The sequence below is a fragment of the Engystomops pustulosus genome, chromosome 4, assembly GCF_040894005.1.
Source record: "Engystomops pustulosus chromosome 4, aEngPut4.maternal, whole genome shotgun sequence".
In the NCBI taxonomy this organism is placed as follows: Eukaryota; Metazoa; Chordata; class Amphibia; order Anura; family Leptodactylidae; genus Engystomops; species Engystomops pustulosus.
In genome coordinates, this window is record NC_092414.1 from 122461332 (window position 1) to 122485708 (window position 24377).

A 24377-nucleotide genomic window follows, 5' to 3' on the forward strand; every position below is an offset into this window, starting at 1 on the left:
TGAAGTTGTTGGGCTGCTAAGGAAGAAAAATTTCAAGAAGAAACTAAGAATAAAATGAGCTTTGGTATATGAACAAATTGGAAATCTCACAGAATACATATGTAAATGTATACAATATATTAAATTAATGTAAAGAAAACTATATCAGAGGCAACTATACTATGACCATTACTGCAGGAGTGGTGAATGAATTCCCCTGCACCAAGAAGACCATGATGACAGTGTGCAATCTCACAAATGTTCTGCTATGGACGGCGCCAGGATGGAACTGGGCCTATAGGAAACCTTTACCCAGGAGTCCAGAATAACTTCTTAATTGAAGAAGTTCTTCTTTTTACATTACCTCTTTATATTTTTCACTGATGTTTTCCAGGCTAAGTGAATACACGTGGTCTCTGCCTCCAACAAACAGTCTTTCTTGATACTCATCCAAAAACATGGTACGTAGGTCAAGAGATCCAAGTTGACTCTGGAAGATTGAGGTTCTGTTTAAATCCCAGAGCTCTGAAATATAAAGGAAAATGTTACAATTTATATTTTAACTTAAGAGAACAGAAAAATTATTGAGACTAAACTTCCCATGGATGGAGGTCTGATTTCATTACTATTTAAAGATCACTTTGAATATCTATTTAACACATGTGTATAACTGATATTACAAAAGAGGATGATGGAAGGGATACTTGTATCCAGTGAGTTAGCTCTTCCCAGTGTTGTAAGCAAATCCATTGTTCCTTGGAAACTAGGTTGGAGTTCCTGAAGGCAGGAAGTTGTAAGATAGGATTGGTTAGGAAGGTATGTCAGCTATAATCTTTCAACATGTACCTTTCAAAAAATTAACATATTTGTGTTTTGAAATGTTTTTAAAAAAAAATAATAAATCATGTTTTAAAACCCTTTAAATGATTTCTAATGCTTTCTTCAATTTAAGCAGGGATCATATAAATCCAACAAGTATATAACTGCAAATCACTTTATGGAAATACATACATTTTCTGAAGACAGGACAGACACTCCTTTACTTCAATCTCATATTTAAAGGTGTAGCCTTTGTGGGGGACCTTTATACTTACTCCTCAGGGGACATTCATGTGGCTACTGTTCAATCTCTGACACCTGTGCATGTACATGTCTGTACCAACCCCTGACCTGAACATGACTTCAGAGGCCAATGATTGGTCAAGATGTTACAAGAACAATAGATATGGCATCATAGCCAAAGGTCTATCATGGGGATCGTTGTTATTGGACGGTCTCTACCGGAGCCAGGGGCACCATATAGAGGTGTAAGTATTGATAGTGTTTCTATTTCTCCTTGAGAAGTTTTCTGTAATACAGCTAATCTTTATCTTTTTCTGAGTAGCCTGAAATGCCTCTACTAAGCGAATAAGACATTGCCTCATAGAGATGATGATGCCACATTGATTGGCTGAGTGCTACAGCCTCTTCAAACAGCTCATAAGGACGCTGAGAGTTAAATCTTTGGGGCTATTGCCGATGAGCGGGTTTGATGTATGCAACTTGCATCAAACTCCCATCATTTGCTTGCTGGAATGTCCAGGCTGAGCGGTTAGAAACTGAACTGAACTTCTGGGTTATGAGTGGTAGGGCTGGGCATTCCAGCAAGCACACAATTAGAGTTTCATGCATCAAACTGACTTGTGGGCGAAAGGCCTTATCAAAGTTGTGATCCCAGAAAATCCTTTCAATTGTTTTTCTTTAATTACTGCACTTGTACATTTGGCAGCGCTGTTTAATGTGATACAATCATTGAATTCCTAATGAATAGAGTGTCTACCATTTTATCTCATAGTCATTCAATAGTCTTATTCTTATGAATTGTTGAATCCCATTATAACATGAACTGTCAGTTCGACTTGAAATGAGCCCATGTCTCCATGCTAAATATACAGGTTTTCTATTCCATGTCTCTTTTGTTAGAGTTTCTTTTCCAGCGCTAGAATGACAGTGAGCTTAACCTCTCCTGTGAACTTGCCCTTAAACTACATTGACTGTCATGTCCCTTTGTAAAGAATGTCTAGGAATTCCTCACTTTCCTGGGAACACAAGAGATGCCCAGTGAATAGAGTTCAGAGACAGTAGACAGTGAGTGTTTGAGCAGGGCAGGAGAAAACCAAACATGATCACAGCACAGGCATAGACTCATAAGGCAAAGACATAATGAAGGCCAAACCCAAGGTTGGTCCAGGTGGCAGCAATCAGTAGTGACATAGCAGGTCAAGGTCAGTAATAACAGCAATGACAATTTTGGTTCTCATTAGTAAGACCATAATTAGTCCCTTATGAAAAATCCTGATGATTTTTTAGTAAGAGCAATGAACGTGATCATTGTTGAGGGAATAGCACATAACACGTATTTCATTGTAACTCAAACTGTGAAGTTTAGGTTATGATATGTACAGTATGTAGATGCAAACTTCATGATATTAAATGTTAATAATGATCCAATATAGAGAAGAAAAAGGCAGGATATATTTATCATGATTATTAGTCATGCCATATTCAAATGGTAGTTTTTATCTATAAATGCTATAATTTTAGTTATAGCATAAGTTAGTTATAGTTTTTATGAGTGACAGCTGTGGTGGGTGCACTAGCATCAGAGTGAGATTTTGGAAGATGATGGCCAGGATGTAAAGAGCATGCTCGCCTGAGATTACTCTCCTATTCCCTCTGTAGTCACTTGATTGGACCTTGGTCCACCCTATTACTGCTGAAAGGGCAATTGTGGAAGACAGTTCTAGTGCTTTGAGGTGTCTGAATGCAAGTCCACAATAAATGTAGGTAAATTAGTTAGTTAAATGTTACTAACTGCCTTCACTACGGAGTTAAAGTTGCTGCGCTCAGCAGGATAGCTGTCCCACCTCTGAATGCTGATGCTATCAGGTACTGAAGCCAAAGGAGGAATGTGAAGGTGGCACAACTCTTCTTCTGAAAGCGCGTAGTGAACAGCTGCTATCCTACCCTCGTTAGTGTAGGGCACCATGCCGCGCTCCCAGCAGCAGAGTTACCCCACCTCCGGATGCTGTCAGTAAAGATGTTGCTGCACGTCACCTCTGGTGACAGATAGGTTAACCATCACAAGTATAGACCTTTTAGGATGATGTTAGTTTCTCATCGCTTATACCTTTTGAGAACACTTTTATTTAATTTTATTTAACTCTTTTATTTTCTTCTGTTCCGAGTTAAAATTGTCATAAAAAAAAAACCTCTAGTGCAGTGGTCAATGTGAAAAAGGTTAAGTAGTATAATAAATGATGTGAGATTTGTGGCCAATACTGATTAACATTATTGCCATCTCATTTTTTGCCTAATTTTCATGTAATTTTGAACATTACTTTGAGCACTTAGCAGCACTTAGCTGTAGCTGTTATTTTCTCTTTCCCTACTTTTCCAAACATTGTCAGAACTAGGAGTCCGTAAAACAATATTACATAATGGCTGGAATTACTAAGCAAGTTAATGAAAGGCAGTGTCCAAACACAACACGCTGCATTGGCTGTTCTGCTCAACTGAATGTCTCATTCACTGGTAATATTTTTGTAAAGCAATACTGTGCAATACTTCAGTAACTGGTCAGCGACACATTACGTTTATTTCAATTCTTTCCACATGTCATTTTAAAGGAAGCTTTAATCACTTTAATCACTTGCCTGTTACATAGATTGGCAGGGTTAATACCTTGAGCTACAAATTCCACATGCATTTTAGGTCAAGAGTTGGATCCATTTTCTCTTTGAATTCGGACAAAAATGTATTTTAGAGAACATTAGATACTATAATGTGATTTTCATTTGACTAAATGACCTTGTTTCAGTGGAGCTGCTTGATGTTTCCTCCAGCACAAATACTGAATAGAAGAAGGGTTATGCTAGTTAAATGTTCAATTTGCTTGGTTATAATAGAATGATGAGTAATTATTTGCGGTCAGATTTTTCCCATTTTTTTAATCAGTTCAGTACTTTTATGAATGGTAATACATACCAAGAGAAGAATATATTTTTCTCTGATTCTAAGATTGGACAAGCTTATTTTACTTGAAGACAATACATTAATTGGTTAACATTATGTATCATTTAAGGCTAGAAATGAATAATAATAAAGGCAGTTTGGGCAGTAGCTCAGGGCCCAATCCTTCTAGTGGACCCATGGTCACCGAAACAACCCATCAAATTTTATACTGAGAAGGACTTTCATCCATGAAATCCTCATATATATTTTGCTTTTCTCAATACATATGTAAATAAGAGCCATTTCTGGACCTTTGAAGGTCCTCCAAAGGTCCTGAAACCACAGATTGAAAACAGACAGAAAAGGCAAATCCTCCATTCCCCAGGAAACCTGATTCTAGTATCAAATGTAGGAAGTGAATTCCAGACTTGTAAGGGCTAATCCACATGTTTGTTTCTGTTTTCAAGCCATGGAAAAGTTGACAACATTGACCATTTTCATCAGTTTTATCTGTATGTGTCCATGGTTTTCTGTGCTTCCTTTTTTTCACATATGTTAAAAAACCCACAATGAAAAAAGGTCACATGCACAGTTGCAATTCTAAGTGCACAGCTAGAAATGGAGAATATGAAGCATGAAGCATCCATGTGCTGTCTTTATTTATCTTAGACCCATTGTGGCACATGTATCATAGTTTCAGCTAGGCAAATTGTCCAATTTTAGCAACTTTTGCAGTTTTTGTGCCATTTTTGCGACTTTTAACTCTGTTCTTTTTCAATTCTGCCTTGTCTGCACCTTTGTGCAGTGTGCCTCATGTCTCATTGTTTTCCAGATGTTCCGTGTGACTTTTGCCATTTTTGCGCCATTTTTGGTGCAATTCTGCACCTGGTCCAGGGCAGGTTCAAAGGAAGGTTTTTTTTCATGGACCCGATTTTAACATGTAAATTGGAATTATTTCATATTCTTTAACTGTTTAACATTTTGCACAGTAGCCTCTTTTGTCAAAATTTTAGATTTTTTTTTTTTATTGGTTACTTCTTAGGGTGAGGTCACACGTAGAGGTTTAATTGCATTTTTAATGCCTTTTGAAACTAATTACAACAGCTGAGGAGAGGTAATTTGCCTTATTTCATTACTGTTAACATTTGCTTTTACAAAATGCAATATAAACACCATGTTAACGCATGCGTTAACATTGCATTTACAATACATTTTGTAAATTCAAATATTAACAGTAATGTAATTAGGAAAATCACCTCTCCTCAGCTGTTGTAATATGTTTCAAAATGCATTCAAAATGCAACATGTTAAATCCTAAATTATCAGTAGTGTCCACTCCTATATATAACCCCCACACGTGGCTTGTGTCCTCTCCTGTATATAACCCCCTCACGTGGCTTGTGTTCACTCCTGTATATAACCCCATATGTCCTTGCCTGTATATAACCCCCGAACATGACTTGTGTCCACTCCTGTATATAACCCGCAAACATGATTTGTGTCCACTCCTGTACATAACCCCCTCACATGGCTTGTATCCTCTCCTGTATATAACCCCCGAACATGACTTGTATCCTCTCCTGTATATAACCCCCTCACATGGCTTGTGTCCACTCCTGTATATAACCCCTCACATGGCTTGTATCCTCTCCTGTATATAACCCCCTCACATGGCTTGTATCCACTCCTGTATATAACCCGCAAACATGACTTGTGTCCACTCCTGTATATAACCCCCTCACGTGGCTTGTGTACACTCCTGTATATAACCCCCGAACATGACTTGTTTCCACTCCTGTATATAACCCCTCACGTGGCTTATGTCCATGTGGATTTGAGACATTTGCAACAAAAAGTCTCAAAAAGAAGCCAAAATTTGAGCCTGCAAGGATAGGAAAAGCTTAACATGTATCACAAGTGAAAAGAAATGATCTTACATAAGGTGCAAAAAAGTCTCTAAAGTTCACCTCAAGAGACAAAACTATGATACATGTGACCCACTGACTTCCATGGGTGAGGTGTCAAACATATTGTTGGACACAAAAAAAATCAAAACACATAGTCACAGGTGAATGGCATTGATGGAGAAATAACAGAAAACACAGACATGTTTAGGTCTCAGTAAGTCTCCATACATGTGTCCGCAGGAGTAGTCAGTGTTCAGTGAGTCTACTGGGGATGGAGTGAACACCGCCTATCCCTCCCCTATCCATAAGGAATGAGCAGCTGCGTCACAAATATATCCAGGAACAGGACCTGACGAAATCTTTTGCAGAGCAGCTGCCTGGCTGTCTATGGTGGCTGAGAGCGGACGTGTACATGCAGCCTTAGGGTGGAGTCTTATCCATTTACTGCCGATTTGGGTGCAACTTACAGAAATATCACTCTTGTTGGTTCACATTTTACATATTATAAATCACATGTTAAAGGTAACCTATCACCAGGTTTTACCCAAGTAAACTACTAGTCCTCTCAGGTAGGGTATGAAATGTATTTTCTACAATTCCCTCTTTTATTTGAAATCTCATCAGTTTACCTACAAAAAAATCTCCACCAAAGTCAGCTACATATGACTTCTTATCCCATTTTCACATGAGATGAGTTGAGTTTAGTGGTTCCAGGGGGAGTGTCACTCCAGAGGCCCATATCTTCTACTCTATAGTACCCAGAAAGATGCTTTTTTCAGATCCCATTAGGCTTGAACTTACAGGCAGTTAAATAATAGACAGGAACTTGGTCTTAATCTGCAGCTTGCACTTCCAGCTATGTATTTAGCTTTCTGTATTTCTGGTTTTGTAGCTGACAAAGACAATTGCCAAAGCCCAATGTAAAGTGAAAGATAAGATTTGTGTTTTTAAAATGCATGTTTGTAGGTGCTAAAGAACAAAAGATACAGGCTTCTAAAGTGAACCACTAAACTTGACTCATCTCATGTGAAAATGTGAGAAGAGTCATATTTGACTGAATTTGGGGGAGATTTTTTTTAAAGTAAACAGGTGAGATTTCGCATAAAAGAAGGGATTCTACAAAGGATATTTAATACCATTTAATACTTCTTTATGATGCAAGGACTCAGGTTGTATTAACATACAGGTACATGTCCACAGGCTAAACATTTTCATTCTCTTTTCCTAGAGAGGCGAGGCATGGGGTGTAAAACTTCTTATGCTTTAATGGCACTCACCTCAAGGAAAAACTAGGTATTTTCAGCAACAAGGTATTTTCAGCAGCAAGGTATTTCAACAAAACAAAGTATTTTCAAGGTATATTCAACATAGACTCTTTTACAATCATACTGTATTTAAAAACTCATACATACAATGTATATTTGCTTTACGCTATAATATGCTAATAAGCAATCAAATATGTTACTTTGAATTATTACTAACAAAGTAACAAATGGGTTTAGGTCAATTTTGCTTACTTCAAATTCTTTCAATATTATATGCAAGTTAAGATTATTGTATTTTTCATTCATGCCCCCTTTAATGTTTTAATATGTATGTAAAACTGTCCACTAAACTATGTAAATTCATGGTTAAGTGTAACCATAATTGTACATTCCAAAGATCTTTCGTACAGTCGTTCGCCAAGAAGTATTAAGAAAAACCAAAAGTTTACCTATCATTTTTCTGTTTGCTGACTAATTTCTGCAAATATTGTAGAAACATTGTTCTTCCGGCACACCAAGTAACTATGGGTTATCTAAGGTGAATTGTAACAATCAAAACTACCAATGTACAAGTGAACAATATTTCCAAAACGAAATTCTATAGTGCTTGGTAAATACCAACATTTTCTGTAAACATTAAGTTATTCTTATTTCAATGAAACACTATTGGGGAAATTAAAGTAAATGGGGCTCATTTACTAAGGGTTGCGCCGCTCACTTTCGTCAAACTGTGCACCTTTTTCAGGGATTGCACAGCCCGGACAAGTGTTTAACACGTGTCTGCGCTGGGATTTTGGAGCATGCAATCATTTTTTGGCACTGCTGCGCTGGCTTTCATGCAACAGAAATGGGGGGGGGTTGCCGACGGAGGATCCGACTGATTCAGACTGAGGCAGGATTTAACTTTCAAATTGTGTCACAAGACAATGCACTTGCATGCACCAAGAAGAAGAAGGTGAACTCCGGTGGACCCGAGCGGGGAAGCAATATGGGCGCATGATCTTAGTGAAACGCAGCAGAGTGCAATGCACTTTTTGTGACCTCCAGCAACCGGGTAATTAAATGTGCCGCAATGTGAAGGAATGTGATTAGAGATGAGCGAGCATACTCGTCCGAGCTTGATGCTCGTTCGAGTATTAGCGTACTCGAAACGGCTCGTTGCTCAGACGAGTATTTTGCCTGCTCGAGATCGAGCTTTTACTTGATCATTTAAGTGAAGAACACAGTGAAGAACACAGTGAACACAGGATCATTTAAGGATCATTAAGGATTATTTAAGTGAAGAACACAGTGAACACAGCGAACACAGTGAAGAACACATTGCAGATGTTTCCATACATCTGCTAACTTATCAGAAGTCATTAGTGCAGAAAGGTGTTCTTCACAATAGTATGTGAAGAACAATATGTGTGAAGAACACATTGCAGATGTTTAACACGGGTCATTCTCCTTTTTGAAGTTCCACGAATATTCCATTGAATAAAAAAAATGAAAAAACAGGAATGACACATTTTATTGTTCCTCTTGGTCCCCTTGAAAAATGCTTGAGTCTCACATTGACTTCAATGGGGCTCGTTATTTGAAACGAGCACTCGAGCATCGGAAAAAGTTCAACTCCAGTAACGAGCACTCGAGCATTTTAATGCTTGCTCATCTCTAAATGTGATCAAAATTTTTTACCAGCTAAAACTCTGTTGTCGACTTTTCAATTCCAAATTTGACCAACATGCCCATAATTTGAGCATCATCTGCTTAGACTCTTATCACTTCATTGTATAGGCAGCCTCCCTTATTCATTAAGAGATGTTTTTCTCTTAATAAATTAGGTGAATCTCCCACTTGAAACTCAAAGAATTGTGCTGGCAGAGCCCGACCACAAAATGCTAAGCACTTACATCTACACTTTTTTTCATTTTATAATAATCCTGTACCATTCGCTATGTGACCTGGGTCAATGTGCAGTTTTATTGGGGCCTTTCTGTAAAGAACAGTTCATGCTTTCTGAGCAACGCATGTCAGGGGTTAATCCTATTGGAATCTGTTTACCCTCGGGTTGTCTTTAGTATTGCTTGTATTGTAAAAATGTTCAGAACTTTAAATGACATCTACCATAAGATTAACAAATGGAAGATGTTTACTACTCATCTCCCCATCCTGTCCCCATCTGCAGTAAACATCTTTTAGTATGTCTTAGAACTGCCAGGTTTTGTAGAAATAAAGCTTTTAAAATATGCAAATTAGCCTGAGGTGCTCTGCTGAGTGCCTCTTGGCTCAACTAATAAGTAATTTATTCATTGGTCCATGCCCGACTGGCACGCCTTCATGGCGAAGGTGATGTTACTGGCTCTCCCTCTTTAGCGCTATGCTTGATAACAGCAGTGCATAGAGGTAATGTTATGACCGCACACAGTGAGAATTGCAGAGCAAGAGCTGGTGACTTCACTGGTTCTCTAACCGCTGTGCCGGCCAGTCGGGACTGGAACCATGAATAAATTACTTATTGGTGGAGCTAAGAGGCGCTCAGCAGGGCACCTCAGGTTCATTTGCATATCTTTTAAAAGTTTTAAGATATACTAAAATAAGAAAACATTTCCGCAACATGCAACATGATGATTGTAAGCGTGATAGTTCTAATGCAAAGTTGTATTCACACCTCACAATTGTGTTGCAGTTTTTTTGGTGTTTTGTTGTGATATTTGCAGCAGACACACTACATAAACTATGAGATGTAAATCTAACAAGCCGTAAGACTCTGCACACATCACACGCCCATGACAGATATTTATACACTGCTAGTAAATAATAAAAGCTCTGATTGAATAAATACAAGCAAAGATCAACAATGTGAAATTATTAAAACAATATTCTAGAAAATATTATTTTTACTACATGACGAATTTACCAATTTTATTGAAAAACTATAGCTTTTGTTTTTAACTATTTTAAATTGTAAAGTAAAGTACCTCTGAGATCAATGTGTCTAACTGAAGAACAGGGAAATCCAGAGAAAATATGAGGATTAGAGATGAGCGAACATGCTCGTCCGAGCTTGATGCTCGGTCGAGCATTAGGGTACTCGAAACTGCTCGTTGCTCGGACGAATACTTCGCCCGCTCGAGAAAATGGCAGCTCCCGCCGTTTTGCTTTTTGGCGGCCAGAAACAGAGCCAATCACAAGCCAGGAGACTCTGCACTCCACCCAGCATGACGTGGTACCCTTACACGTCGATAGCAGTGGTTGGCTGGCCAGATCAGGTGACCCTGGGATAGAATAGCCGCTGCCCGCGCTGCTCGGATCATTCTGTGTCTGGATGCCGCTAGGGAGAGAGCTGCTGCTGGTCAGGGAAAGCGTTAGGGTGTTCTATTAGCTTACTGTTAGGCAGGAGTGATTCTCAAAGAACCCAACAGCCCTTCTTAGGGCTACAATAACGTTCTACTTTTTTTATTTTAATTTGCATCTAGTACCATTTTGTGAGGAATTAGCAGGGGGACTTGCTACCGTTGTGTTTAGCTCTTAGTGGCACACATATCCATAGCAAAGACCGAAGTGGGAAAATTTAGTAGGGGTTGGATTTCAATTAGGCACTAACTCAGTGTCATCTCATCTGGCATAGTAGTGTGCTTTGATACTTGGCTAGAAAATAGCCATAGGAGAATACAAAGAGCTTACTTACGCCTACAGTAGCATTCTATATATTTGATTTCTGGTTGATCTGCTGGTGGCTGTACTTTCTGCAGTGCATGTACTAGCCAATTCTGAGCAATTTGTAGTGAGACTTGCGACCGCTGTGTTCTGCGCTTAGTGACGCACATATCCATAGCAAAGACCGAAGTGGGAAAATTTAGTAGGGGTTGGATTTCAATTAGGCACTAACTCAGTGTCATCTCATCTGGCATAGTAGTGTGCTTTGATACTTGGCTAGAAAATAGCCATAGGAGAATACAAAGAGCTTACTTACGCCTACAGTAGCGTTCTATATATTTGATTTCTGGTTGATCTGCTGGTGGCTGTACTTTCTGCAGTGCATGTACTAGCCAATTCTGAGCAATTTGTAGTGAGACTTGCGACCGCTGTGTTCTGCGCTTAGTGACGCACATATCCATAGCAAAGACCGAAGTGGGAAAATTTAGTAGGGGTTGGATTTCAATTAGGCACTAACTCAGTGTCATCTCATCTGGCATAGTAGTGTGCTTTGATACTTGGCTAGAAAATAGCCATAGGAGAATACAAAGAGCTTACTTACGCCTACAGTAGCGTTCTATATATTTGATTTCTGGTTGATCTGCTGGTGGCTGTACTTTCTGCAGTGCATGTACTAGCCAATTCTGAGCAATTTGTAGTGAGACTTGCGACCGCTGTGTTCTGCGCTTAGTGACGCACATATCCATAGCAAAGACCGAAGTGGGAAAATTTAGTAGGGGTTGGATTTCAATTAGGCACTGACTCAGTGTCATCTCATCTGGCATAGTAGTGTGCTTTGATACTTGGCTAGAAAATAGCCATAGGAGAATACAAAGAGCTTACTTACGCCTACAGTAGCGTTCTATATATTTGATTTCTGGTTGATCTGCTGGTGGCTGTACTTTCTGCAGTGCATGTACTAGCCAATTCTGAGCAATTTGTAGTGAGACTTGCGACCGCTGTGTTCTGCGCTTAGTGACGCACATATCCATAGCAAAGACCGAAGTGGGAAAATTTAGTAGGGGTTGGATTTCAATTAGGCACTAACTCAGTGTCATCTCATCTGGCATAGTAGTGTGCTTTGATACTTGGCTAGAAAATAGCCATAGGAGAATACAAAGAGCTTACTTACGCCTACAGTAGCGTTCTATATATTTGATTTCTGGTTGATCTGCTGGTGGCTGTACTTTCTGCAGTGCATGTACTAGCCAATTCTGAGCAATTTGTAGTGAGACTTGCGACCGCTGTGTTCTGCGCTTAGTGACGCACATATCCATAGCAAAGACCGAAGTGGGAAAATTTAGTAGGGGTTGGATTTCAATTAGGCACTAACTCAGTGTCATCTCATCTGGCATAGTAGTGTGCTTTGATACTTGGCTAGAAAATAGCCATAGGAGAATACAAAGAGCTTACTTACGCCTACAGTAGCGTTCTATATATTTGATTTCTGGTTGATCTGCTGGTGGCTGTACTTTCTGCAGTGCATGTACTAGCCAATTCTGAGCAATTTGTAGTGAGACTTGCGACCGCTGTGTTCTGCGCTTAGTGACACACATATCCATAGCAAAGACCGAAGTGGGAAAATTTAGTAGGGGTTGGATTTCAATTAGGCACTAACTCAGTGTCATCTCATCTGGCATAGTAGTGTGCTTTGATACTTGGCTAGAAAATAGCCATAGCAATAGGATAGCATTGTTTGGTTTTAAAAACTCAAAAAAAAACAAACACAAAAAAAAACAAAAAACACAAAAAAAAACAAAAAAAAGTTAAAAAAAAAATAAAGTTATAACTCTCATTTTAAAAATGTTTAACCCGAGGGCTAGGGGTAGAGGACGAGGGCGGGGACGTGGGCGTCCAACTACTGCAGGGGTCAGAGGCCGTGGTCCTGGGCGGGGTGAGACACCACCTGCTGATGAGGGAGCAGGGGAATGCCGCAGAGCTACACTCCCTAGGTTCATGTCTGAAGTTACTGGGACTCGTGGTAGAGCACTGTTGAGGCCAGAACAGTGCGAACAGGTGATGTCGTGGATTGCTGACAATGCTTCGAGCAATTTGTCCACCACCAGTCAGTCTTCCACGCAGTCCACCCATGTCACCGAAATCCCCACTCCTCCAGCTCCTGCACCTCAGCCTCCTCCCCCCCAGTCTGCCCCCTCCCAGGAAAATTTGGCATTTGAACCGGCATACTCTGAGGAACTGTTTTCTGGACCCTTCCCACAGTCACAAACCACTTGTCCGGTTGCTGCTGAGCAATTTTCCGATGCCCAGGTTTTCCACCAGTCACAGTCTGTGGGTGATGATGACCTTCTTGACGTAGTGGAAGTGTGTAAAGAGGTGTCCGACGATGAGGAGACACGGTTGTCAGACAGTGGGGAAGTTGTTGTCAGGGCAGGAAGTCCGAGGGGGGAGCAGACTGAGGGATCGGAGGATGATGAGGTGACAGACCCAAGCTGGGTTGAGAGGCCGGGTGAACACAGTGCTTCTGAGACGGAGGAGAGTCCTCGACCAGAACAGGTTGGAAGAGGCAGTGGTGGGGCCAGACGGAGAGGCAGGGCCAGAGCTGGTGCATCAGCGCCAAATGTGTCAACTAGTGAAGCTCCCGTGGCGAGGGCTCTTGCGGCGAGGGCTAGATCTTCAGAAGTCTGGAGGTTCTTTAAGGAAACACCGGATGACCGACGGACTGTGGTGTGCAAAATTTGCCAAACCAGGCTCAGCAGGGGTTCCACCACTACTAGCTTAACTACCACCAGTATGCGCAGGCATATGAATGCTAAACACCCCACTCAGTGGCAACAAGCCCGTTCACCTCCGGCCGTGCACACCACTGCTCCTTCCCCTGTGTCAGCTGCTAGTCAGCCCCCTGCCCAGGACCCTGCCACAAAAACCCCATCGTCGCCTCCACGATCCTCCACAGCATCCACCAGCGTTCAGCTCTCCATACCCCAGACGCTGGAGCGGAAACGCAAATATAGTGCAACCCACCCGCACGCCCAAGCCCTTAATGTGCACATCTCCAGATTGCTTAGCCTGGAGATGCTGCCCTATAGGCTAGTAGAGACCGAGGCCTTTCGCAACCTCATGGCGGCGGCCGCCCCTCGGTTTTCGGTCCCCAGCCGCCACTACTTTTCCCGATGTGCCGTCCCAGCCCTGCACCAGCACGTGTCAGACAACATCATCCGTGCCCTGACCAACGCCGTTTCTGACAAGGTCCACCTGACCACGGACACGTGGACGAGTGCTGCCGGGCAGGGCCACTATATATCGCTGACGGCACATTGGGTTAACTTGGTGGAGGCTGGGACCGAGTCTGACCCTGGGGCTGCTCATATACTGCCGACGCCGAGGATTGCGGGGCCTACCTCGGTCCAGGTGTTTCAGGCCTACTATGCCTCCTCCTCCTCCCACCCCTCCTCCACCTCCTCCTCCGAACTACCATCCGTGGGCACGGCGCCATCAGTCGGTAGCTCTAGGCACAGCAGCAGTGCCGTCGCTAAGCGACAGCAGGCGGTGCTCAAACTGCTGAGCCTAGGCGACAAAAGGCCAGATGGTCAGTGGCGATGCCGCCATCATCAGCCTCACCATCCCGCTGCTTGGCCTGTTGAAAAACTCTCTGGTCAGCATGAAGTCGGAAGCTTTGCGCTCGTCACAAGAGACAGGGGAAGAATATTCCCTTGTTGATAGCCAAAGCACCCTCAGGTCTGTTTCTCAGCGCATATCGGAGGAGGTGGAGGTGGAGGAGGATGAGGAGGAAGAGGAGGAGAATGTTGGCGAGACACAAGAGGGGACCATTGTTGAGTCCTTCACTGTTCAGCGTGTATGGGCAGAAGAAGAGGAGTTGGAGGAGTTGGAGGAGGAGGAAATGGACAGTCAGGCCAGTGAGGGGAGTGAATTCTTACGCGTTGGTACTCTGGCGCATATGGCAGATTTCATGCTAGGCTGCCTATCCCGTGACCCTCGCGTTCAAAGAATTTATTCCAGCACCGATTACTGGGTGTTCACTCTCCTGGACCCACGGTACAAGCAAAATCTTCCCACTCTCATCCCTGCAGAGGAAAGGAGTGTGAGAATGCATGAATACCAGCAGGCCCTGGTGCACAAGCTGAAACAGTATTTCCCTTCTGACAGCGCTAGCGGCAGAGTGCGTAGTTCTGCGGGACAAGTAGCGAGGGAGAGTAGGCGAGCAGGCAGCTTGTCCAGCACTGGCAAGGGTACGCTTTACAAGGCTTTTGCCAGCTTTATGTCACCCCAGCAAGACACTGTCACCTGTCCCCAGTCTCGGCAGAGTAGGGCTGATCTTTACAGAAAGATGGTGAGGGAGTACGTAGCTGACCATACCATCGTCCTAAATGATCACACAGCTCCCTACAACTACTGGGTTTCAAAGCTGGACATGTGGCACGAACTGGCGCTGTACGCCTTGGAGGTTCTTGCCTGCCCTGCCGCTAGCGTCTTGTCCGAGCGGGTTTTCAGTGCAGCTGGTGGCATCATCACCGATAAGCGTACACGCCTGTCGACTGACAGCGCTGACAGGCTGACGCTTATTAAAATGAATAAAGGCTGGATTTCTCAGAATTTCCAATCTCCACCAGGTGAAGGAAGCTCAACCTGAATAATTGATCCACTCCTCCTCCTCCTCATTTTCCTCCTTCTCCTCCTCTTTGTACAGTAAAGCAGAGGAAACTGGCTATTTTTTGACAGGGCCCACTGGCTATTGCTATAGTACTTCATGCATTTAATTTTTCTGGAGGGCCACCTACCCTGTCCTCTGTTTGAAACAATTTTTGTGAGTGCCACATACAGGCACTCAATCTATTCCATTTTACTGCAGGGCCACCTACCTGCTCCTCTGGTTTGAAACATTTTTGGGACTGCCACATACAGGCACTCAATCTATTCCATTTTACTGGAGGGCCACCTACCTGCTCCTCTGGTTTGAAAAATTTTTGGGACTGCCACATACAGGCACTCAATCTATTCCATTTTACTGCAGGGCCACCTGCCTGCTCCTCTGGTTTGAAACATTTTTGGGACTGCCACATACAGGCACTCAATCTATTCCATTTTACTGGAGGGCCACCTACCTGCTCCTCTGGTTTGAAAAATTTTTGGGACTGCCACATACAGGCACTCAATCTATTCCATTTTACTGGAGGGCCACCTACCTGCTCCTCTGGTTTGAAAAATGTTTGGGACTGCCACATACAGGCACTATCCAAATTAAATTGTCTCCATAGCAGCCTCCACACGTTGTCTCCATTGCTACCTCCAAAAGTCGTCCATATAGCTGCCTCCATACATCGTCCCTTTATCAAACGAGGTGTGTCAGGCAGAAATTTGGGTTGTTTTCATGGATTCCACATCAAAGTTGTTAACTTTGTCGCCACCCTGCTGTGTAATCCACAAAATATACTGGCAAACTTTTACCATTTAGGGATATTATTTCAGCGCTTCTTGCGCATCTGTTTACATTCCCCTCACCCGGCATATCCTAAACTTATAAGAACGCTACTACACTTGATCTTATACAAAAGGTTCTTAGAAGTGCTGTTTGGGGAGTAGCCTAGAGACAGGGGCTTGGATTGGCGAAAGCTCGCCTGGCAGCGGAGCGCCAGCTCCATGCGCATCATGCGCTTCTTGCGCATCTGTTTACATTCCCCTCACCCGCCATATCCCAAACTTATAAGAACGCTACTACACTTAACTTGGTGCAGGCTGGGACCGAGTCTGACCCTGGGGCTGGTCATATACTGCCGACGCAGAGAATTGCGGGGCCTACCTCGGTCCAGGTCTCAAAGGCCTACTATACCTCCTCCCACCCCTCCTCCACCTCCTCCTCCTCCGAATTACCATCCGTGGGCATGGCGCCATCAGTCGGTAGCTCTAGGCACAGCAGCAGTGCCGTCGCTAAGCGACAGCAGGCGGTGCTGAAACTGCTGAGCCTAGGCGATAAAAGGCACACCGCCCAAGAGCTATTACAGGGCATTCCACATCAAAGTTGTTAACTTTGTCGCCACCCTGCTGTGTAATCCACAAAATATACTTGCAAACTTTTACCATTTAGGGATATTATTTCAGCGCTTCTTGCGCATCTGTTTACATTCCCCTCACCCGCCATATCCTAAACTTATAAGAACGCTACTACACTTGATCTTATACAAAAGGTTCTTAGAAGTGCTGTTTGGGGAGTAGCCTAGAGACAGGGGCTTGGATTGGCGAAAGCTCGCCTGGCTGCAGAGCGCCAGCTCCATCCCAAGATCCAACTAACATAGTTGCAGCACCTTTAATCTACTACTAGTTCACTGCCTCCATAATAATAATAATAATAATCTTTATTTATATAGCGTCATCATATTCTGTAGCGCTTTACAAATCATAGGAAACAAATACAAATGTAATGTAACAGAGCACAACATTTGTATGGAACAACAGGAGTGAGGTCCCTGCTCGCCAGAGCTTACGGTTTATGAAGATGATGGGGTAACACGAGGTAAAAGAATATTTAATGGTCAAGCCATTCTTCTTAGGGAATAGAAAAAAATATAATAAATGGAATTGCTGTCGCTTGAACCACTCAGCCGTCATCTTATATACCAGGTCCAGGGTGAATGGGACTGCAGAGAAGTCTGGTGCCTGTTGGTTGCTGGATAACAGATGGGAGGACGACACAGGACGGGTTAGTAGAAGAGTTAAAACTTCATGCAGTTAATGAGTGTTATAGGCTTGCCTAAAGAAATGGGTTTTAAGAGCACGTTTGAAACTTTGGAGGTTAGGTATTAGTCTGATAGTCCGGGGCAGAGCATTCCATAGAATTGGTGCAGCTCTAGAGAAGTCTTGGAGACGCGAGTGGGAGGTCCGCACTAGGGTAGAGGTTAATCTAAGATCACTGGCGGATCTAAGAGCACGGGTTGGGCGATAGACTGAGATAAGAGAGGAGAGGTAGGGGGGTGCAGCATTATACAGAGCTTTATGGATGAGGGTTATTATTATTTTAAACTGTATTCGAAAGGAGACTGGCAGCCAGTGCAGCGACTGGCATGAACTGTAAGCATACATGGTCCCCTTATCAAACGAGCTGTGTCAGGCAGAATTTTGGGTTGTTTTCATGGCTTCCATGTTAACTTTGTCGCCACCCTGCTGTGTAATCCACAAAATATACTGGCAAACTTTTATCATGTACCGATATTATTTGAGCGCTTCTTGCTCACCTCCTTTGGTTCCTCTCTGACACCCATTGGTTTGAAGCCTGAGTCCAATTAGGGTATGTCGCCATGCCACTCTCTAGCCTGCTGCCGCTGCCTCTGCATGCCGTCCCCTATAGTGTCAGGGTCAATTATTGGATGTTTTAGATGCTATCTAGCTTCATTCTGTCACTCTGTCATGGCCATGCTGTTGCCCATAATTTTGGCATAATGGTGCGATTAGGCAGCCTCAGAGGCATCCATGCATGCTGCCCCTGCTGTTTCCTGTCCATTTCCGTGGTGTTTCCATCCTTTTCTGAGGTTCCCAGGTGTTTAGCCAAGCTTCCCTGTGCAGAGCCTTGGTCCCCTTGAAAAATGCTCGAGTCTCCCATTGACTTCAATGGGGTTCGTTATTCGAGACGAGCACTCGAGCATCGGGAAAAGTTCGTCTCGAATAACGAGTACCCGAGCATTTTAGTGTTCGCTCATCTCTAATGAGGATCTCTTATCAAGGTGATCGGGCCTTTCCACTGTTCTGTAGTCGACTGACCACTTCTGATATCACCAAAGAAAAAAGACTTTGGAATCGTTGTAAGCAGTGAGAAGGGTCATAATCACCCAAAACTTTTAAAAGTCAAAAAGTTCAAAAATATGTCCAGATGCCAATGGTGTAAGTTCCATGAATTATAAATCATAATGTAAAAGAAAGAAAAATAATAACTTAAAAAGTATAGATTATTATAGAATTTTAAGCTATATTAGAAAACACAGTAGGTAACAGAATTATTAGGTGCTTCTTAAAATGGGGTTTCTCAATGAATAAGAATTATATTTACAAAGACTTTTTTGGAGGCCTATAAGTAGTAAAGAATGGACCTGTCAAATTAGGGTTGGGGCTAGTTCAGCCAAACCCAATTCTTAAAATCTGATTCAGGTACTGAAGCTGCACCCCAACTGTTAAAGGGGTATTCCATATAAAATATAAACTAATGTGTTATTAGTTGTTATTTAAAATTTTAGCAGAAAAAATGCTATGGACATACACTGTAATGAAGAATTAAAATGCTACTGTCCCATTAATCAGTCCAGTGATTTTCTCCATGCAGAGCAGCCACAGGAAAGAAGATGGCTGCTGGTCACATGTCCACATCACATGTCCTGCACCTGCCTTGCAGGTCATGTGATCACCACTATGTTTGGCTATAGTCGGCTGGTTGCAGTGCATCCAGTATAGTCAGTGTTGTAGTGATACCCATTTCAGTGAGGTAATGTGCAGTGATAGCAGTTACACATCATTACTATGAGTTACTATCACTGAGAACAGAGCATAAGAGGGAGGAGGAGCTACTGAGAACTAAAGGATCATGGGACTTGTGGCTATCTTGGTGATAACTACACATACATTATAGAGGCCATAAAGTTTTGTAAATCATATAGTCAAACTATTTAAGCTCCATTTTGTGACAAATGACATTGAGTTTTGTTATATTCATTTATCTAGAGTATCATGTATTTTTGTATTAGATGTTTATTTTCCAGGAATACCCCTTTAACATCTTTGATCTATGCTGGAACCAATCGTGGGTTCCAACCAGCGACATTTTACCCACTGTGGGTGTGCACTGCACTGCAACCAATATGCTGGCAGCGTTGTGTGCCACCATTTTGCGGAGGATCATCGATCCGGATGATTCTAACAAAAATGATTGAGCTTAATGCTGCCGGCAAGTCAGTGGAGGCATATGTGTGCGCACAGTAGTTTGAATGCCGCTGCCTGGCTTTCGCAGCAACAATTCAACAATGACACCCACGACTTTGCTGGCTGTATTTAAAGATTTAAGGCCTGCAATCAGTGCGGGTGATAATTTTGTGTACAATCATTTCAGGCCCCATGCACTTAACATGCATCACCCTTTCCACCAGTTGTTGACTGAGAAGTGTTCTCTAGTGTTTCCTATTGTGTTGGGAGAAACCTGAAAGCTTCTCTGTATTTCATACTGTGCATGCTTATCCAAGTTCCTTAATTTTATGTGGTTTTCTAATAAATTGTACATGTTTTTTGTGTTATTGCACTTATTGGACTATTAAAAGTAAAATGACAAAGGACTTGCATCCAGGAAAAAGTTAAATTGACCATGCACATTAGCTGAGCACTCATTCTGCTGACAGATATAACTCTCAACACCATTCATACACTTATGTTAATGGATTAGTCAAGAGGGTAGTAAGCTGCTAAAGGACATGTAAATGTAATGGCTTATATTCAGTTAGGTTCCCTTTCCATCGGCCATGGAAAAAGAGTTATTAGATCATCAACAAGATCCGACTAAGACTTCCTACACAAAAACATGTTTCACGGGCCACAAACAACAGACTCATGGTCAATTGCAGCCTGTGGGACCTGCCTGAGTCTTGGACCTCAGACAGGTGGGTCACATATGGGGTCATAGAAACAACTGCTATGGTTGTGATAACATAGAAACAAACAATGGCTAGCACACATCCAAAAAATATGTTTTTGTAGGTTTTCACAGCAATGATTTTAACTCATAAGGAGCCTGTTTCAGTGGCCACAGGAGTTCTCAAGAAAAGTATGATTATGAGGCAAGATACATTTATCGAAAACACCATTTGTTTAGTTTATGTGTGATTGGGGAGCTAGATAGCTTAAATTCAAAACAATGAGCAGTTATTATCTTGGGAATGATGATAACTGTGAAATATGTTCATTGATTCAGAATGTGAACTTCTTTTTTGTACTTTATACATTTGAACATACAGCACCAAAAATCACATACATTTTTTAGTACTTATTAGTATACATTTATATATACGGGGTGATTCAAAAGTTTCAGGAAACCCTTTTATTTCAGAACAATAGTCGAAATGACATGTTTGAATAACCCAGCAAGCAAGGGGTGAATGGACCTTTCTTTGAGGCTATGTTTGGATTTTGAAAGCCGTCATATTGGATCAAGTCGGGCAAGTTTTTCCAATGGGAAGGTGGTCATGGCATATCAAAGTTGCATATGGGAACTTCACATGATGCACAGCTATGTGTTGTGCTATCTATGGTGCTGAACACAGAGCTGAAGGCACAGAATCCAACAGTTACAGCCTGCATGGTAATCTTTATATATGATAGATAACCCACTATAGTGAGGTTTAAATGACTGTGGCAATGTTTTTCTGCAATCTTCTGCATTCATATCTATTTAATGTATAGCTGTCCTAAAGCTTATTTTGGAGTGCCTCTTTGGCAATCAGGAAATACACACAATCCATGAAATGCTGAGCTTTTATTGACAATGATGTCATATTCATCATACGGCTTATAATGTTTTCTATAATTAACTAAATTTCAGCAGATGTTCATGAATATTCAAACTTTAGATTTGGATAGACATACAGTCTGTCTTATATTACTCTTCAGAATTATTTCATAAATATTATATTTCATTTGCTATGCAATTCAACCTTCTACTCAGCACTTCATCAGGCATCGACGATGTACAATATATTGATCACTCTTTCCTGAGTGCTGAGCACCTCAATCATCATATATTCTGAATTGTACCCTGTAGTTTTCCATTTTGCACACAAAAAAAATTTCATGTTGCCAGATTTTAAGACTAATAGTAATTTTAGAATAGAAATTTTTACACCAACAGGGATGTTTTTGGTTTATTTTTTGCAGGATCTCTATGTATCTCTGAACTATTCAGCCAATACCCTCCCACATGTAATCTCTGTGCTTCACTCTATTACCATCCTCTCTTCTCACAAACATATCCAGGACTTCTCCTGTCCATCTTCCATACTCTGGGAGACGGTCCCCTACCTTCCAATCCTTGAAACATAACCTGAAAACCCACCTGTTCGGGATCACCAACAATACACAATAACTGCACTGCTAGGATACCTCACCTTGTGCCTCCATCTACCTGCCCATACAGATTGTGAGCCCTCATAGGTAGATTCCTCCTTCCACTTGTTTCATATTTCTGTGTTTGTACTTGCATTTGTTCTTGTCTTAAAGTAATGTATGTGAATCCCTTATTGATTGAACAGCACCAAGTAATTAATGGTTCTCTATAAATATATAACCAAAAGTTTAATGTAGTGGCAGCTTATTAGGCCCAGCCTCTGGGTACCTGATGAGGAACAGGCCTGAGCCATCCCTACTCTGGGGTGCCAGGAAAGATACATTATATACTTCTGCAATATAACTCATTTGGATTCCACTGTAGCTTTGATTGTACCATCTAAAGAGTTTACACCTAGCTCCTCTGTCCAACCCAGTTCCTTGCACACTGCTAACATAGTACTAGCAGCTGGTATGGAGCCTGGTAGGAGATGATTCACCACAGATGTCTATTCATGTCCTTATACAATGTAGATCAGATAATTAGGACATGGAAAGGGAGCACAATGGAGCCAAGTGGTAAAGTATAACATTGTCATATGTTTTTCTCAATCATATTTCCTTTCTTTACAGAAGGCAAACCTAAAGCCAGTGTTAAAGAAGTGCAAGAAATTAAACAAATATCTTGATGAACCTCCATCTGTCATAATGTATCCATTAAAGTAGGACACCTATGCTATTGGAGCAGGGGATACAATGAAATAAAAAATTATACAACTTTAATATACCTGAAATGAATCTTTACACTTTAAGGGTTAATTTACACTGCCTCCTATGTTATAGGGCATTGTGCTCAAACAACAGCATTGATATGGAAAGAAATATTCATAACAGAAAACAATAATAACTCAAATTGGGACATGGAGAGTGTCTGCTGATATGAGGAAAATGTGCTTCTTTGTAGATTGTCCAGAATGAAAAAGGTCCATTACCCCCAGACCATTTATCTAGATCTTTAAAAAATTGAGTTTCAAATGGCAATTATTCAATGATAATTATTACACTGTATAGTAGAGGTTGAAAATATATAAATCTCAATAGCACAAAATAGGTAGTTAAAAAGGGAATGTGAAATCATGAAAAACTTATACAGTATTCAGGTTTCTAGAAACAAAGCCCTGCAGCATTCAAATATTGCGGCATCTTTACCAGAGGACATCTGTTGGTGTTTATGGCTGAAAGTTACATCTAATAAATTCTCAGCTGATTTATAACACAGCAATGGGTCAAGGATTAGTAGAGTTCGAAGCAAAACATAAATGTCTTATCAATCTGAGCCTTAAAGTAGAATTACTAAAAATCTAATTGACTCAACTACAGAAATGATCCATGTGTAAGTGTTTATCTTATATGGTGCGGCTGTAATGTAGACAATGTGTAAGAAAATCCTTAAAGCTCATAGAAGAGCATGCCTGTCACACAGGAGTAACAGATGAAACGCAGCCAAAAGTGCTTTTTGTAAACTGGGCACAGGAAGGGATATTTTGAAAGTAAAAGCACATAAACAGAAAATCCATTGTGCTTCTCTTCTCATAATGGTTTTAGCCTGTTTATATCTAAAATGCCAAATGTAAGTGACACTAATTGATGGCTGGATAAAATTCAGTTTAGTGACCAAGGATTGTTGTAGTTTTGTATTGAAAGATACTTTGCTTATGGTAATTAATACATGGTATTGTATGTTACCACTAGCATTGTTTTATAATAAATGTGAATATTTTTAATTAAGATTGAGATGAACATTTGTTTGTCGTAATACCAGACATAATTTTTAGATATAAATAAAAAATAACGACAAAGTTGCTAAAACATCCTTACAAAGGGAACCTGTCATCAGAAATTGGCCTAATAAACCACTAGCAGTATGTTGTGGAGCAGCTGAGCAGCTTCTAGGTGATTTTTCTTTCATGACCTAGTGTGGTGGCATCATCCAGAAAATCTTCTTTGAAGTGGGATGTAAATTGACTTTATGAAGTCAAGGAGGCAGCGAGTTAAACACTGAAATCAAGCTTTCTCTGCCTTAAAATGTCCCCTTCATTGTAATTGATGATCCTGCATCCAGGGACATCATTGATCAGATCTCCTTAAGTCCAGTGCATGATATCAATCACATGGGAGGAGGTGCTCAGAGAGGTTGACTTCAATGTTAAACTCTCCACCTCCCTGACTTTATTCATCTAACTTCAAAGTTGATTTTCTGGATGATGCCACCAAGCTGGGCCATGAAAGAAACGTGATCTAAAAGCTGTTCAACTGCTTAACAACATACTGGTAGTGGTTTGTTAGGCTAATTTCTGATGACAGGTTCCCTTTAAGTTTAGCTAATTTTGTCTCAAGGACAACAGACATTTGGCATACCATCATCTTCAATGAAATGAACAATAAAATGTAACTATGAATCCCAATTTTTCTCTTTTGAAAAGAGATTAAGAAGTTCTGTTTCATGAAA

The 24377-nt window shown here is 41.4% G+C and overlaps 1 protein-coding gene across 2 annotated transcripts in view; it reads right to left on the reverse strand.

Annotated features, from left to right (window-relative positions):
• The window catches only part of SEMA3E (semaphorin 3E), a 102609-nt gene that overhangs the window by 48261 nt on the left and 29971 nt on the right, over positions 1-24377 (reverse strand). For both annotated transcript variants that reach the window (XM_072147284.1, XM_072147283.1), the window contains exon 2: positions 344-504. In XM_072147284.1, coding sequence (XP_072003385.1) covers positions 344-504 — 161 coding nt within the window. The remainder of the gene's footprint in view (positions 1-343; positions 505-24377) is intronic.